This window comes from Meriones unguiculatus, chromosome 11 (genome assembly GCF_030254825.1).
Source record: "Meriones unguiculatus strain TT.TT164.6M chromosome 11, Bangor_MerUng_6.1, whole genome shotgun sequence".
NCBI classification, from domain to species: Eukaryota; Metazoa; Chordata; class Mammalia; order Rodentia; family Muridae; genus Meriones; species Meriones unguiculatus.
This window is the reverse complement of record NC_083359.1, coordinates 56,617,801-56,632,592: the sequence shown is the minus strand read 5'-3', so window position 1 is coordinate 56,632,592 and position 14,792 is coordinate 56,617,801. Positions and strand designations below refer to the sequence as shown.

Here is a 14,792-nt window from a genome sequence, read left to right as displayed (position 1 = left end):
CCTCTTAGTTCCACTGGCCTTCACAGTGACCACTATGCCATCTGCAGCCTCTGCTGAGCCTATTCTAGTACCCACAGGACTGCAGATGGCTCCTCTATTGACACAGGACATCGGGGAGGGAAATACTAACAAGAACAGTCCATGTTGCGCATGCCAGTTTTCTTGGTTTATGCCGCATGGAATGTCTTCCTTCCTTGGAAGACATGGAGTCAGAGCCCAAGCTTTATCAAAGATAAAATGTTTGAGACTAAACAGTCTTTTTATAGACTGGAGCTGGGCTCTCCGGCACACATGCCCCCACCATTCCCAGCCTGTCTCTCTGAGCATGCATGGAGAGCAAGTGTGTTTCTGGGAGCATGGAAGCTGGAAGGTTTACGGGTGAATTGTTCTCCTGGGGAAAGAGGGAAGCTTCAGGAAGGCTTAGGCAGTAGTGTGGTCCACTTCTGCAGCTATGGTCCACCAAGGGAGCAGCACATGGAGACAAGAATCAGCTGGTAGGGGTGTGAGACAGGATGGAGCCCAAATGTGTCAGGCATGTGTCAGGCATGTGTCTGTAACCCCAGACATGGCTGCTCACTCAGGCACAAGCAGATGAGCATGCTAACATTGGGCAGTACTCACGAATCAAGCCATTGGTGCTCCACTTGCTTCCAGGTCTGTGGAGCTGAGACTCCTGTACATAAAACACCAAGGGGAAGGTGGAGGGAAGAAGGCAAGTAGTTATTAACTATGTACTGTTTACCAGGAAGTCTGTAAACATTAGCTTACTTAATCCTCACAGAGACCTAACCTATTAATCCTCCTTCTTCTTCTTTTTAACGCATGAGGAAATGGAGGGTCATAGTGGTCAAAATGGTTAACCAGAGGATAAAGTTGATTTGGGGGCTCTCTAACTCCACTCAATCCTTTTATTTATTTGTTATTTCAATTTAAAAATTTGTATGTGCATTGAGGGAGGGGAGTGTCTGGGGATCATAGAGCTAAGTTTGGGAGTTGGTTCTCTCCTGCCACCATTCCAGGGAATGAGCCTAGGTCATCAGCCTTGGCAGCAGGTCCCTTTATCCTCAGAGACCTGTTGCTGGCCCCTCTTTGTTTTCCTGGATGTAAAATAGCAGCTCTCCTCGGATTATGGTGAGGATTAAATGGGGTTATTTGGATAAAGGCTATTCAGTGCCTAGTATTAAGGTAGGTCTTCAGTACTGTTGACGTAATTATAGTGATCTTAGGGATAGTAACACAACCCCCCCCCCCAAGTTCTTTTGGCTGACATAGGCAACTTCAAATGATTTAGAGGATGGATGCACACAGAGACCAGCTCTGCACATCCAGATAGATACTCAGGTACTTGTGGGCACCCTCTTTGAAGTGCCAAGATGTCAAGAAAGTCAGAGGCCTGGGGAAGCAGAGCCCAGAAGAAGGGGGCAGGTAGCGACTTCAGCAGGCAGTGAAGCCTACCACTGCCGAGCAGGACAAAACGTGTGGCTGGGGAAGACATCAGAGCCTGCTGCATGAGTGGTGACCCTGGGTCTCAGAGTGAAGACTGTTTTCACTAGGGATCTTGCCTTCTGCTCTAAAATTCTCTCTCTTTCTCTAACTCCTCTCTTCTCTTTCCCTTAGCTCCTCTCTTGACAGGGAGGTGGGTTTCCTGACTAACCATAGCTAGTCCAGGGAGAACCTGCCAAAGGAAGCATGAAAAGCAGAGGGGACAGGGAGAGGAGATCAGAAAGTGCTGTTACCAGACTGCCTGTGGGTCAGGATGGCATGGTGGGAAGGTGGAGGAACAGTGGGAGGCTGTAGGGTTCCCCAAACAGGGCTGGACCTGAGCATCACAGACAGTACAGGTGGACGCTGCAGGTGGGTGCTGACAGCCTTCTGTTCGCTCTCTCCTCACAGAGACCTCAGCATGAACAACCTCACGGAGCTCCAGCCGGGTCTCTTCCACCACCTGCGCTTCCTGGAGGAGCTGTGAGTTGATGGTTGGGCAGCAGTGGCAGTGTGGGTGGGGTGGAAGGTGGAGGGGTGGACTCGCTGGTCAACAGCTGAAGGGACCAGGGCTCTTCAGAGGAGGTGGCACCCACATGAGAAGGCAGGGCTGGGGAAGGTGTTTAGCTGAGACCTGCTACATGGGTGAGTCCAGAGTACCAGGGTCAAGCCGTGCGGACACCAGAGCTCTGAGGCAAAGCTCTCTGCCGCTCTCTTCCCTGCCTTAGTTGATTTTTTTTTTAATTTTTAATTTTTATTTTTCAGCTATGGTCTCACTATCGATCTCAGGGTGGCCTGGATCTCAAACTGGCCGTGAACTTGCTATTATCCTGCCTCAGCCTCCTGAGGGCTGGGATTTGAGGCATGAGTCACTACCCTCAGCATACCTTTGCTTCTTTAATTTTTTAAAAATTTTATGTTTATGATTCATATATGTCTGTGCACAGCATGCACACCTGTTGTCCTAGGAGACGGAGAAGGCATCAGATCCCTTGAAATGAAAGTTGCAGATAGTTGTGAGCTGCCTTGTGGGTGCTAGGGATTGAAGCCAGGTCCTCTGGAAGAGCAGGAAGTGTTCTTAACTGCTGAATCATCTGTCTCTCCAGGCCCTAGCTTTTACTCATGATCCCACTCTTTCCTGGAACTCACCTTTGAACTGCTATCATCCTCACATGAAGGCTCTCTGCCTGCAGGAAGGAATGCTCCATGTGGATGGGGCTTGTGGTGGGCAGACAAGCCAGATTTAAAGGCAGCAGAGGTCATTCTGAGGTGGGGATGGCGCAGCTGGGACGGGAGTGTAAAGGAGAGCTAAGGCCAGGACATTTAGTAAGCTCAACTTTCCGTCTCTCGTTTTCTGAGATGGGGTTGGACCGGTTTTAAAGGCCGAACCTAAAGGAGCGATCTGCCACCGAGGCCCAGTTACAGGACCCAAGTGTGGATATCCCAGGTATCATCTTGTAAAGCAACAAATGACAAAGAAAGAGCAGAGAGCTGGGGTTCCCTCGGCACTCTGGCTCTGTCAGCGTGATAACAATTTTAAACACTAGCTTCTAAGCCTCCAGTTCTAGCACAACAGAGGCTGAGGCAAGGAGGGTTGTGAGCATCCGGTCATTCTGGACTATTTAGTGAGACCCTGTCTAAAGCCAGCACCAACAAACCTCAAACAACAGCAATAGAACACACACACACTCACACACACACACACACACACACTCACACACACACACTCACACACACACTCACACACACACTCACACACACACTCACACACACTCACACTCACACACACACACACACACACACACACACACACACACGAACCAAGCCTCAGTTTTTCTTGTCGGAAATTTTGGGGATAATACAGGTTGAGCATTCTCAATCCAAAAATCTGAACTATTTATTTATTTATTTATTGAGGCAGGGTCTCGGTATATACCCTAGGCTAGACTAGAATCTTCGATGTAGCCAACGCTGGGTTTGTATTCATAATTTTGCTGCCTCAGGTTTCCAAGTACTTGGATAACAGGTGTGTGCCACCACACCTGAACTTAAGCTCTGAAACTTTTTGTGGGCTGGTAGGTTAGCGCAGTAAGCAGGGCTGCACCGGCTTTATGTGACAAGTTTGAATCAAAGCCCAGGATCACTGACGTTATTGCAGGAGTCAAGGGTTGTAGCTCAGTGTTGGCTGGAGTAACTCAGCGTGCTTGAGGTACTGGCCTTCATCTTCAGCAGCGACCCCCCCCCCCCCATACATTGCTGCATAAACCACCTCGGGCTCCATGTTTTTGAAGCAGCCAGATTTTAGTCTGGATGTAAGATGCTCAGGGGAAGAAGGCACCTATCAGCAAGCCAGACAACCTATGTTTGAGAGAACCTTAGGCTGTCATTCAACTTGCACATGTGGGTCACGGCTCACCCACCCACATACACACACCAAATAAATAAATGTGAACTCAAATAAAATCAAGTGAATTTATGTTTAAACTTGGATCCATTCCCCAAGACAGCTCATTATCTAGATGCAAATATTTGGAGATCTGAAGAACCCGAAGGCCAAATACCCCTGGCTCCGAGCGCTTCGAATTCGGGTACTCACGGTACCCTGCCCCTCCCTGGATTAACCGTGAAAGCAGAGCTGATGTGTGTGCAGTGCACAGGGAACTGCAAAGCTCAGGAAAAGCCATGCTTGGCCACCGCCCTCCCTCCTGTCCTCCAAGACCTCACCCCCTTCATGGGTTACCAGGCCAACACCAGTGACCTCTATCTCTGATTCGCAGGCGGCTCTCCGGGAACCATCTCTCACACATCCCAAGACAGGCATTCTCCGGCCTTCACAGTCTCAAAATTCTGTAAGTAGAGGCTAGCCCTTTCACATAGATGTGGTGCTGAAAACAGCCATCAGAGGGGTTTTGTCACTCCCAGAGTCTTGCTTTGACCCTTGTGTTTCCTAATCTCCATTTTTCATTTCACCCATTATTTCCATTTCTTTGCTTCCCTCATCTGATTTGTAAACAAAGATTAAGAGGAACCCAAAGTGCCTGGCAGTCCTTCAGGGAGGAAGGGACCTTGTTTATGAGTGATGATTGTTGTAGGGCTCAGTTGAGGTTTATTTTCATTCCCTACATTTATTATTTATTTGTGTGTGTGTGTGGCATGAATCTGGAGGCCAGAGGACAAACTTTTAGGAGTTGGTTCTCTCCTTCTCCATGTGGGTCTTGGGGATAGAACTCAGGTCATCCATCAGGCCTGGCAGTGGGTGATTTTACCCACTGAGCCACCTCACCAGTCTTTTGCTTTAATTTCTGAGGGCTGGGGATGGAGTTCGGGTGGCTGAGTGTTTGCTTAACATACACGAGGCTCTGGGTTAGGGCCCCAGCGCTGTGGACAGCAGGCATGGTGGTGCATGCCTGTAAGCCCAGAACTCAAGGTGAGTAACAAGTCCAGAGGACCAGATTGCTCCCATAAAGCACTTGGTGAGCATGAGAACCTGAGTGGATCCCCAGAGCCTGTTTAAAAAGCCAAGAAAGAAAAAAGAAAAGCAGAGAGAGAAAGAGAGAGAGAGAGAAAGAGAGAGAGAGAGAGAGAGAGAGAGAGGTGCTAAGAGGTGGCACACACCTTTAATCCCTACACTTGGGAGATAGAGGCAGGAGGATCTCTGAGTTTGAGGTCAGCCTGGTCTACAGAGGGAGTTTCAGGACATCCAGGGCTACACAGAGAAACCCTGCCTCAACAAACAAACAAACAAACAAACAACAACAACAGCACAGTGATGGCTCCTGAATAATGACACCTGAGGCTGACTTTTGTCTCTGTGTGCATATGAAGTCACACACGTGCAACTGCACAACCATGGGCGGGCATATGCACATACACAAAAGAAGTTCAAAGTCAAGGTCATTCTCAGCTATATAGCTTGAAAACTTTTAAAACCCTGTACTTTTAATTTTTTTTTAGTTAACATACAAGAGAATGAACTTTATTTTTACTTTTCTCTGTATTAAAATCATTTTACTAAGGAGATATCTCAAGACATACGCAGACAGGGAAAGCAGAATTCATTTCATTCATACTTGTCATTATACTTTGCTCATACTTCCCCACCACCTTCCTAGCCTTCAGTTCTTTGATGGTTTTGTTCTTCGGTCTTTGTCTTTTTGAGACAGTGTCATTCTGTGTAGACCTGGCTGATCCGAATCTCAGCAACTCTATATGTAGACCCTCAAATTTGTAGTGATTCTCCTTGCCTCTGCCTTCTGTCGGTTAGGTTTGTAAGTGGAGCTACCCATCCAGCTTTTTTTCCTTTTTTCTCTCTTTCTTTCTTTCTTTCTTTCTTTCTTTCTTTCTTTCTTTCTTTCTTTCTCTCTCTCTCTCTCTCTCTCTCTCCCCTCCCTCCCTCCCTCCCTCCCTCCCTCCCTCCCTTCCTTCCTTCCTTCCTTCCTTCCTTCCTTCCTTCCTTCTGAGACAAGGTTTTGCTTAGCTCAGGATAGCCCTTCCAGTCTCAGACTCTGAAGTGCTGGGATTATAGGTATGAACACAGCAGCTCCACATGTGCCTTTTCTTCCATGTTTCTCCTTAGAAACATGGCTTCCTCCTCCAGCCCCTTCATGCCTTCTCAGGAGCAAGAGGAGTGTGAGGTTGGGGGAGGACCTGGTGCTCTGTCACTTCGCTCTCCTTGCTAGTGAGCTGTCGGTTTATTGTAGAGACGAGAAGGGGGCACTCTCTCCTCCCACCTCCATCCATGATGTACCTTGTCCTCGTTAAGTCTTTCCGAGAGGGGTAAAGGTGGGAGGAGATGGGAAGAAGCGGACACAGAGTTTGAAAGCAGGTAGAGATCCCAGGGAGGGCGCACCATCCCAGGGACCAGTGTGGGAAGATGAACATTTGAGGAGCTGACCCAAAGGAACAGAATAAGCACTTGGGGCTCCCCTAAAGCGAGCTGCTTCCCAGTTCTGCTGTTGGCCCTGGCTCTACTTGCAGCTCCTCTCCCTACAGTTGCACAGGTTATTGGCTGCACAAAAGCATCTGGCTGAGGGGAGAAGGCCTGAACCCCAGCTCTTTGCCTGGGTTTGAAATGGTATCTACCCAAAGACAGATCTCTTTCCTGTTTTCTCAAAGTGGTTCATAGGCTAACAGCAGCCCTTCCTCTGGCGCTTCCTGGTTCCAGGTGATTGTGTGTCTGTATCCAAACACTTTCCTTCTCTGGAATCTCTGGTCCCCCAGCTCCTCCCTCCATTTGCCTCTAATATCCCTGACTTCTAGGGTTCCAGACCGCAGAGTAATTATTTTCCATTCTACCTTCCTGTGGTTCCCTGGTATCCTTGGTTCCCTCCTCTCTGCTTCTCTGTTCTCCCTGCCCCTCTGTCTCACTCCCTATCGTTGTCCAGGGTACAGGAGGTGGTGGGGAGGAGGCACCTCGAACCCACGTGCAGTGCAGGCGAGCTGCTTGGTGGCATATCTGTGCCCAGTGGCAGGTTTAGACCTGTAGCCGGATTAGAGAGCATGGCTCTGTTTGCTGGGCCTTCAGAAGATGTGAGGTTCACGTCCCGTTCCTAAGGCTCCAGCTTAGGGATGAGCCTCCTCTTTCTTCTCTGCCTGCATTAGGCAATAAATCAAAGCCTGGAAGAAACCGCAGCCGGCCCGCCCCCTTTCAGCCAGAGGCGCCTGGGCCCAGTGAGCAGGTTGGTTAAAAGCTGTGTGTGGGAGCCAGGACAGCCAGGCGGCTCACCCCTACTCTGCCAGTAACCCCCCATTTAGCTCCATCTTCGAAGACCACCAGTCATTAAAGCCTGTGTCCTCTGCTCTGTCTGCAGAGCTCCTTGTTCAGGGACAGGAGGCAGGCCGGAGGACCCCACCCATCTTCCCCAGAGCTTCAGAGCAGGAGAATCCATGTGTCCTGGGTACAAAGTTCTTCCCAACATCTGCCATCGCTTTCACTGGTTGCAGGTCCTTGTCTGTCACACCTGTAAGAAAACTAGAGCAAGTAGAACCCACCCCCGCCCTCGGCCTAAGTGTTCCTCTCTGTCTAAAGAGACCATAGCTTTCTATGTTCAGACCCTTCCCAATGCTGTGGCTTCTCTTCTCTGAGGCCTGGCTAGGCCAAGAGGAAACGGGACAGTGGATGACACGTGGACGCCCTGCCTCTTGGTTGTCCTGGAAGTGAACATGGAATATAAGGGATCCCTCTCTACTCCCTTCCTAAGGGACGGCAGCAAAGTCCTTCCCAGGTGACCTCCCCACCCTGGCCGAGGCTCTCCTCTCCTCTGAAGGCTCTCCGGGTCTTCAAGCCCACAAGCTTAGACCATGTCTGATCAAGAGAATTAGCGGGAGCCGAAAGGTCTAGCCTTGTACCAGTTCTGTCCCAAGAGGCTGTAAGGGCCCAGATGTAAATTCACAGAGCTGCCCTAAGGGAAACCATCATCCTCATGCCCCAGACGTGTGGGGCAATGCCTGGACCTCTGACCGTCCTACCCACGGTGTCTTTGCAGTGCACAGAGCAGCTATGGGCAGTTTCTGAATCCTGACACTAACCCAAGGGGGTATGTCCATGTGTTGGGTTTGTCCACTCTACCTTTCTTCAAAGTTGTCACCTTGGAAAATGAACATGGTCTAGCCTTGGCCCTCCCCATCCTCTGCAGACCATCCAGGACCTGCAGCCAGCCTGGTTCAGGTCAGTGTGGCCCCATCAACCCTGCTGAGTCTCAGCTGGCTCCCACCAGGCCCAGATTTGAGTAACAGGCGTGGAGCCTCTTTGCCTTTAGAAACCAGGGTAGGAGGTTTCCCCAGGGACCCTGCTCCTGGATAGAGCCCACAGCCCAGAGTTTGTGGCTGAGGATTCCTAGCCAGTGCCCTTAGCAGAGACTAAGTTAGAGAAGCTGTTCACTCTTCTCGTCTTGGCCCACCCAGGCTAAAGGCTTGGCTGGGGGCAGAGAGGAGCGCTGGGGAGTTAGATCTCAGGCCAGCCCAAGAGCAGCAGCAGCTATGTCCCTCTCCACACCGCCTGGGCTATCTCAGGTCAACGCTGACAGCGTCCGCTCCCTTTGGACTTGATGAATTGGATGGAACTGATCTGGGAGGGACTCACATTGCCTGGGAGCCTGGCTCATGAAAAGGCTGCAAGGAACCCTGGGAGATCTTCTAAGCTGTTCTTCAGCAGGAGCCCAGCTCCACCCTCCCGAGGGACAGGATGGCAGCAAGCAGGGCTCTTTGGCAGCAGAGAGACTTCAGGCCAGACTCAAGGCCTCACCAGAAAGGTGGCAGCAGGGAGGTGGGGGTGGGGAAGGGGACAAGGAGGCAGCAGGGAAAATGTCTAGATTTCTACTCTCCAAATACTTAATTTTCTTCCTTTTAAAATAGGGAGTTGGGGGCTGGAGAGATGGCTCAGAGGTTAAGAACACTGGCTGTTCTTCCAAAGATCCTGAGTTCAGTTCCCAGCAACCACATGGCGGCTCACAACCATCTATAATGAGATCTGGTGCCCTCTTCTGGTGTGCAGGTGTACATGCAGACAGAGCATTGTATATATAATAAAGAAATAAAACTTAAAAAAAAATAGGGAGTTGGAATGGATTCCTCAATATTTTTAGTTGCATAATTAAAACCCAGACCCCAAACACTGGCCAGTGGTAATGGTGCATGCCTGTACTCCCAGCACTGGGGAGGCTGGGGCACATATAAAATCTCTCTCTCTCTCTCTCTCTCTCTCTTCCCCCGGAGAGATGGCTCAGAGGTTAAGAGCACATGTTGTTCTTGCAGAGGATCAAGACTCAGTTTTTAGCACCCACATGGTGGTTCACAACCATCCTTAAATCCAGTTTCAGCATCTACAATATCGTCTTCTGGTCTCCTTGGGTATCAGGCATGTACATGGTGCACACATCATGTAGGCGAAACACTCACATACATTTAAAAAACTCAGTAGCAGAGTTCGTGCCTAGCATGCCCAAGGTATTGGGTTCCATCCCCAGCACGACAGAAACAAAACAGAAACTCACTGTAAACAGAAATGTGCATAATAAAGCTGATGAAGGAGGACTTTTTACAGGGTACAGAGGGAGGGTGAGCTTCAGACCCTGTCCCACTCATCTACCCAAGAAACCCCAAGGCACCAGATTCCCCAGGAGAGTTTTTCAGAAAACACTGGGGTTGGGGGTTTGGTCTCTGCTGCCTGCCCCCTGGGTCTTTGAAATTCATGGTTTCTGTCCCCAGATGCCTCTCTGGCAAGATAAATATTCTGAGCACATTCTTTGTACATCAATCAGTTGGTGTGTGTGTGTGTGTGTGTGTGTGTGTGTGGTTGCTGAGGACCAGACACCTGTTTGCACATTGGACTCAACCTGGAGCTTGAAAATTAATAAAGTCTCATCTTTTACACCAGAGACAGCTTCAGAGGCGTAAGTGGGCTCTCCTGAGACCTGAGCGTTTCCAAGGTGATTCTAATGTGCATCTCGGGCTGAGGGCAAATGGTTAAACCCACTTTGCCAAGCCCAGCTTGACACAAAGAGGGCACAAAGCACTGGCCTGGAGTGGGCCTTGGGGCCTGTCCCAATGTTTCGATTAAGTAATGTGATTTGTAACTCTGAGAAAATCACTTCCATTGCCTCACCGTGGAGAATAAAGGGTTGCTCCCTTCTGACAGTCTTTCCATCCCTTCTACCCCAACTGTGTTTCCACGCAGCAGTGCTGGGAAAAGAGGCTGGGAACAGCCAGGGAGGCAGGTCAGGCCCAACACCAGTGACCACACTCCAGCTTGCTGGGCATTGGTTCATGAAAGAAAGCCCAGCTGGAGCTGTTGGGGAGAAGCTGAGCTCCCTGACACTGGACAGAAGGAGCGTTAAATGCCTTGCAGAGGTACTCCGTGCAGACTCTGTGCTAGGGAGGCACAACATGGAGACTTTAAAGACCTTCCCAGGGCCAGTGAGATGGCTCAGTGAGTACAGGCATCTGCCAACTCTGGGATCCACGTGGTGAAGGCTGAGTTGGTTCTTACCAACTCCTGGGGCTTTTCCTCTGACCTCCATACATATGCACATATGTACATGCACACACACACACACACACACACACACACACACACACACACGTATGTGCCTCCTGCACACACACGAATAAACTTAGCAGAAAGATGTGAGTAGGAGATGATGTCAGTGCAGATAGATGCTTTAGAGATGCCCCTTGGAGGTGCAGCTCACTCGTGCAGTCACCAGGTGTAGCTTTGGGGACCTTGGAGGGAGTATAAGCAGTGACCACTGCTCACCTCACCATAGTTTCTCACGTATCTGTGGTCCAAGCATGCTGTGGTTTTGTACGGAAATCATGGGAAGCATGGTGGTTGGCAGAGATCGGAGTAGAGAGACGATCACAGCCTAGAAGTCGGGAGGTCCGAGGGATAGAAGCGCCACAGTAGGCAACCAGACACTGCTAGCTCCCTCACCTCGTGCTCAGAGCAGAGGTTTTTCAGATACCCAAGGAGCTCTAGAGCTCTGCTGTGGGGCCATCTTTAGGCTTGATGACTGGGCCCCAGTTTCAGGAGAGCAGCTGAGCTGGCTGATTGCTTCCCTGGCTGTCTTGCTATTTCTTCTGTGTGGTTGTGTGAGTCTGCATCACTGACATGTGCTAGGCACGAGCTTACTACTTGAGTTACATCTCCTCTATCACCACTGTTGTCATTGTCTCCATCATCATCATCACCACCACCACCACCACCACCATCATCACCATTGGCACTTGGATCACCGGGGAGGGAGCTTATAGCCTTGGGCATGCTAGACAAGTTCTCTGCCAATATCACCAGCCTTTCTGAGCAGTCTTATATGTCTTCTGAAAGTCTCTTCCCTTGAATGAGGAGAGAACTGAAGCTCAGAGAGGAAGTGACTTCCTTAAGCAACCAGGAAGGTGTAGAGTAATGCCAATCATTGATCACTTTGGCGAGGGCGCTGTAAGTTCCATCTGTGTGCACAACACTGCTGTAAGTGTCCTGCAGGGACTGCTTTATTTGTTATGTGCAACCAACAAACAGAGCCATCGTCACAAGTTCACCGAATGGGCATTGAGGTTTAAGCACTGACATAGCCACATAGCTGAAGAAGGGCAGAGCTTAGGACGGGGATCCAGGCAACGTAACTTCAGGCATGGGACACGGTATTTTTAAGTAAGTTGAGGAGACGCAAGTTTAAATTCCACCCGAGAAGCAAAGTACTGTCATCAGAAAGCTCTCCTTGCTGGTCTGGATGGGAGTGGCAGGAGGCTGAGATAACTTCCGCATTAGAGTGTGCACAAGGGCCCTTCAGCTCCTCAGGGCCTGCACCTGCAACCTGTCTTTCCTCTCAAGATGTCTAGACCCTGATCCCAGGGGTCCCAGTGCCCACCTTTGCTTCCCTTTGGTTCTGCTCCCGTGAGATGGTCCTCTCTCAGACCACCCCATGCCTGCCCTGGCTCCTGCTCCCTGGTTTGTACTTTGCTTTCCAGATAGGACTTTTCCTGTATCCCTAAGAAGAGGCCAGCAGTGAGGAGAGGCCTAAGTGGTCAGGGTGGACACACATTAGGCGCCTATAGCCAGCAGGCTCATCCTTAGGCCCCTCCATCTTTTCTGGCCCTGCTGTCTCCTGTCCAGACTGCAGTTTAACTCACTGGTGCCCAAACCCAGTCCGATCACTTACCTGCCTTGTGACATAGATAACAATGATCTCATTAGGCACCCATGGAGCCCTATGAGCCACCTCTGGCCCAGTCACTGTTGCTGCTAGGTCAGAAGGTAGGCTGCTCTTCCTGAAGTCTGGCATCACCTGAGCAGTCCTTGGGAAGGGGCTTAGCCTCTCAGCCTCAGCCTCCTGCTCTGAGCAATGGGTTGGCTGGTGATATACTACAAAAGGGAAGCCTGAAGCCCTCAGTGTGGACAACATACCAAGCACACAGCAGGTGCTCACTCTCCGTTGCATCCTGGGAGCCTGGCCAGCTCTTGAGGCAGACATACAAGTACTCAGGGCCATTCCTGTGATGAAGAGCTAAGGCAGCCTGGGAGGGAGGCTCAGGTCCTCGGCATGTGTTAGGTCAGGGCATCCTTCCTTTCTGCTCCCTTCCTGTTTCCTAAGTTTGTCCTGTGCCCTCCTCCTCTCATGTCTGGATCTTGAGCCTGGAGATAAAGAAAGCCCACGGGGCAGGGAAGATTTGATTAAATTCCTAAAGAAGAAAGCCCCACGCTGAGGCAACCCCAGCTCTGGGGAGGCAGAACCAGTGAATCCCTGGGGCTTTCTAGCTGGCCATCTTACTCTACTGGTGAGCTCTAGGACTGTGGGAGACCCTGTCTCAGAAAACAAGGTGGGCGGCTCCTGAGGAATGACACCTGAAGAGGACCTTAGCCCCCACCTGCGTAAGCACACATGTGCATGAGCATGCATACACACACACACACACACACACACCACCACACACCACACCACACCACACCACACCACACCACACCACACCACACCACAGTACACACACTGTTCTGGTGATAATGGATGTCCAAGGGCCTCCTTGGTATATATATATAATGTAGTCATTTAATTTTATGTGTATAGATATGTTATCTACATGTATGTTTCTGAACCATGTGTGTGCAGGACTCATGGAGTCCTGAAGAGGGTGTCAGGTACCCCAGAACTGGAATTACAGACAGCTGTTAGCTGCCACATGGTTGCTGGGAACTGCACCCAGCTTGTCTGCAAGAGCAGCCGGTGCTCTTAACCACTGAGCCATCTCTCCAGACTATTTCTTTAAATGTATTTATTTAATTTTCCTTCTTTCCATTTCTGCACTCAGTGTCTTCCTTAGAACTAAGCATTTTGCTTGGGGGGGCTCCCCTGCACTTTAAGGTACCCTGCCCAGCTTACCTAAGGCCCCTGTTATGCCTGGATTCTCCTGGACTCAGCAGTACCCACTTCTAGAGGTGCCCATCTTTCTGTCGGTCCCTGGTGTGTGCTCTCTGACCACCTTTCCTGCATACAGGGTTTCCAGATCCCCAGAAGCTTTGTGGCTTCTGTCTGTGTCTCCTGGGTTTTGTGGCTGGCCTTAGTCCTAGGCTGGCAGCCTCAGAAGCAGCTACTTAGTGTGTGCTTATGTGAGATTAAGCCGCTACAATAGATTGATGATTGATGGGGGGTAGGAGTAGGGGCAGGGGGGACTTCAAATTGCTTCTGTAGAAAAGGACTCCAGAAGGCATATTTTTGAGATGCTCTGATTCTTGAGGGACAGTCTTCAGTCTTCTTACTTTCACCCACATCTTCCTCTCTTACAAAGAAATCCTTATCCTCGCAGCTGAATAGACAGGGAAACTAAGGCCTGGGAAGTAAAACCAAACTACATCCTGCATGTATTTTGCAGAATTCAGCAGAATCCCATCTTTCTCTTTCCCACTGTAGCTCAAGCTAGCCTGGAACTCAATGAATACCCCAGGCTGTCCTTGAACTTCTCTCTGCCTCCCAAGTTGGATTAAATGTCTACGCCTCTCCTCTTTGTCACCCCGTTTCCTCCTGCCTTGTCTTACAAGCCCTCCTGAGGCACCTCTCTCTACACTGGGCCTTCCAGTCCCCTGTGTTCTTCAACCATGCCCCAGTTAGTTCCCACTAACAGGACAGGAGGCTACACCTCAAACTCTGGGCTCTGAAGTAAAAGAGGGAGTTTCAAAGGAGAAGCCTAACCCACTGAGCTCCGTGCCTGTCTTACAGACCTCTCTTTCTCCTTCAGGATGCTGCAGAGCAACCAGCTCCGAGGTATCCCAGCGGAGGCGCTGTGGGATCTGCCCAGGCTGCAGTCGCTGTGAGTCACTGAGCTCCCACCTTCCTGGGTCCAGGGCACAACCCCTGCCTTACTTTCCCTTCTTCTGCGGCCCACTTGCTAGTGAAGACGGTGCCCCTGGCTCTGGTTCCTTGAGGGTTTTGTTGTCATAAGTGTGTGTCCATGGCACTTGTGTGTTTGCAGGACTTTGGATGTGGAACCTCCCTAGGTAGGGCCACCAGGGCAGAATTCCTGAGGCTACTGGCAGTCTGCCAATGGGAGCTGGGATGTGGGGTGGAGACTACTGTCCCAAAGAAGCACCAGAAGGGGCTGTCTCCTCCCCTTAGCTGGATTCTACCCTGGGGCTCAGGAGGAGGAGGGAAGCCAGGTTCAAACACCTACTTCCCTACTTAGCAGGGAGAGGGGACTGTGATCTTAGACTCTAGGCCACCCAGGATAAAGCCCACCTTCCAAGAAGCCCCATAGTCTTCCTTTTTCCTCAGCAGGGAAATCATGGCAGCAGGGCTAAGCCTGTCCATGGAAGTGGGTACAGGTTC

General features: G+C 50.5%; 1 protein-coding gene across 2 annotated transcripts in view; it reads left to right on the top strand.

Moving 5' to 3' along the window:
* Lgr6 (leucine rich repeat containing G protein-coupled receptor 6) overlaps positions 1–14,792 on the top strand; it is a 117,072-nt gene that overhangs the window by 27,123 nt on the left and 75,157 nt on the right. For both annotated transcript variants that reach the window (XM_060364349.1, XM_021636684.2), the window contains exons 2-4: positions 1,894–1,965; positions 4,260–4,331; positions 14,206–14,277. In XM_060364349.1, the coding sequence (XP_060220332.1) occupies positions 1,894–1,965; positions 4,260–4,331; positions 14,206–14,277 (216 nt within the window). The remainder of the gene's footprint in view (positions 1–1,893; positions 1,966–4,259; positions 4,332–14,205; positions 14,278–14,792) is intronic.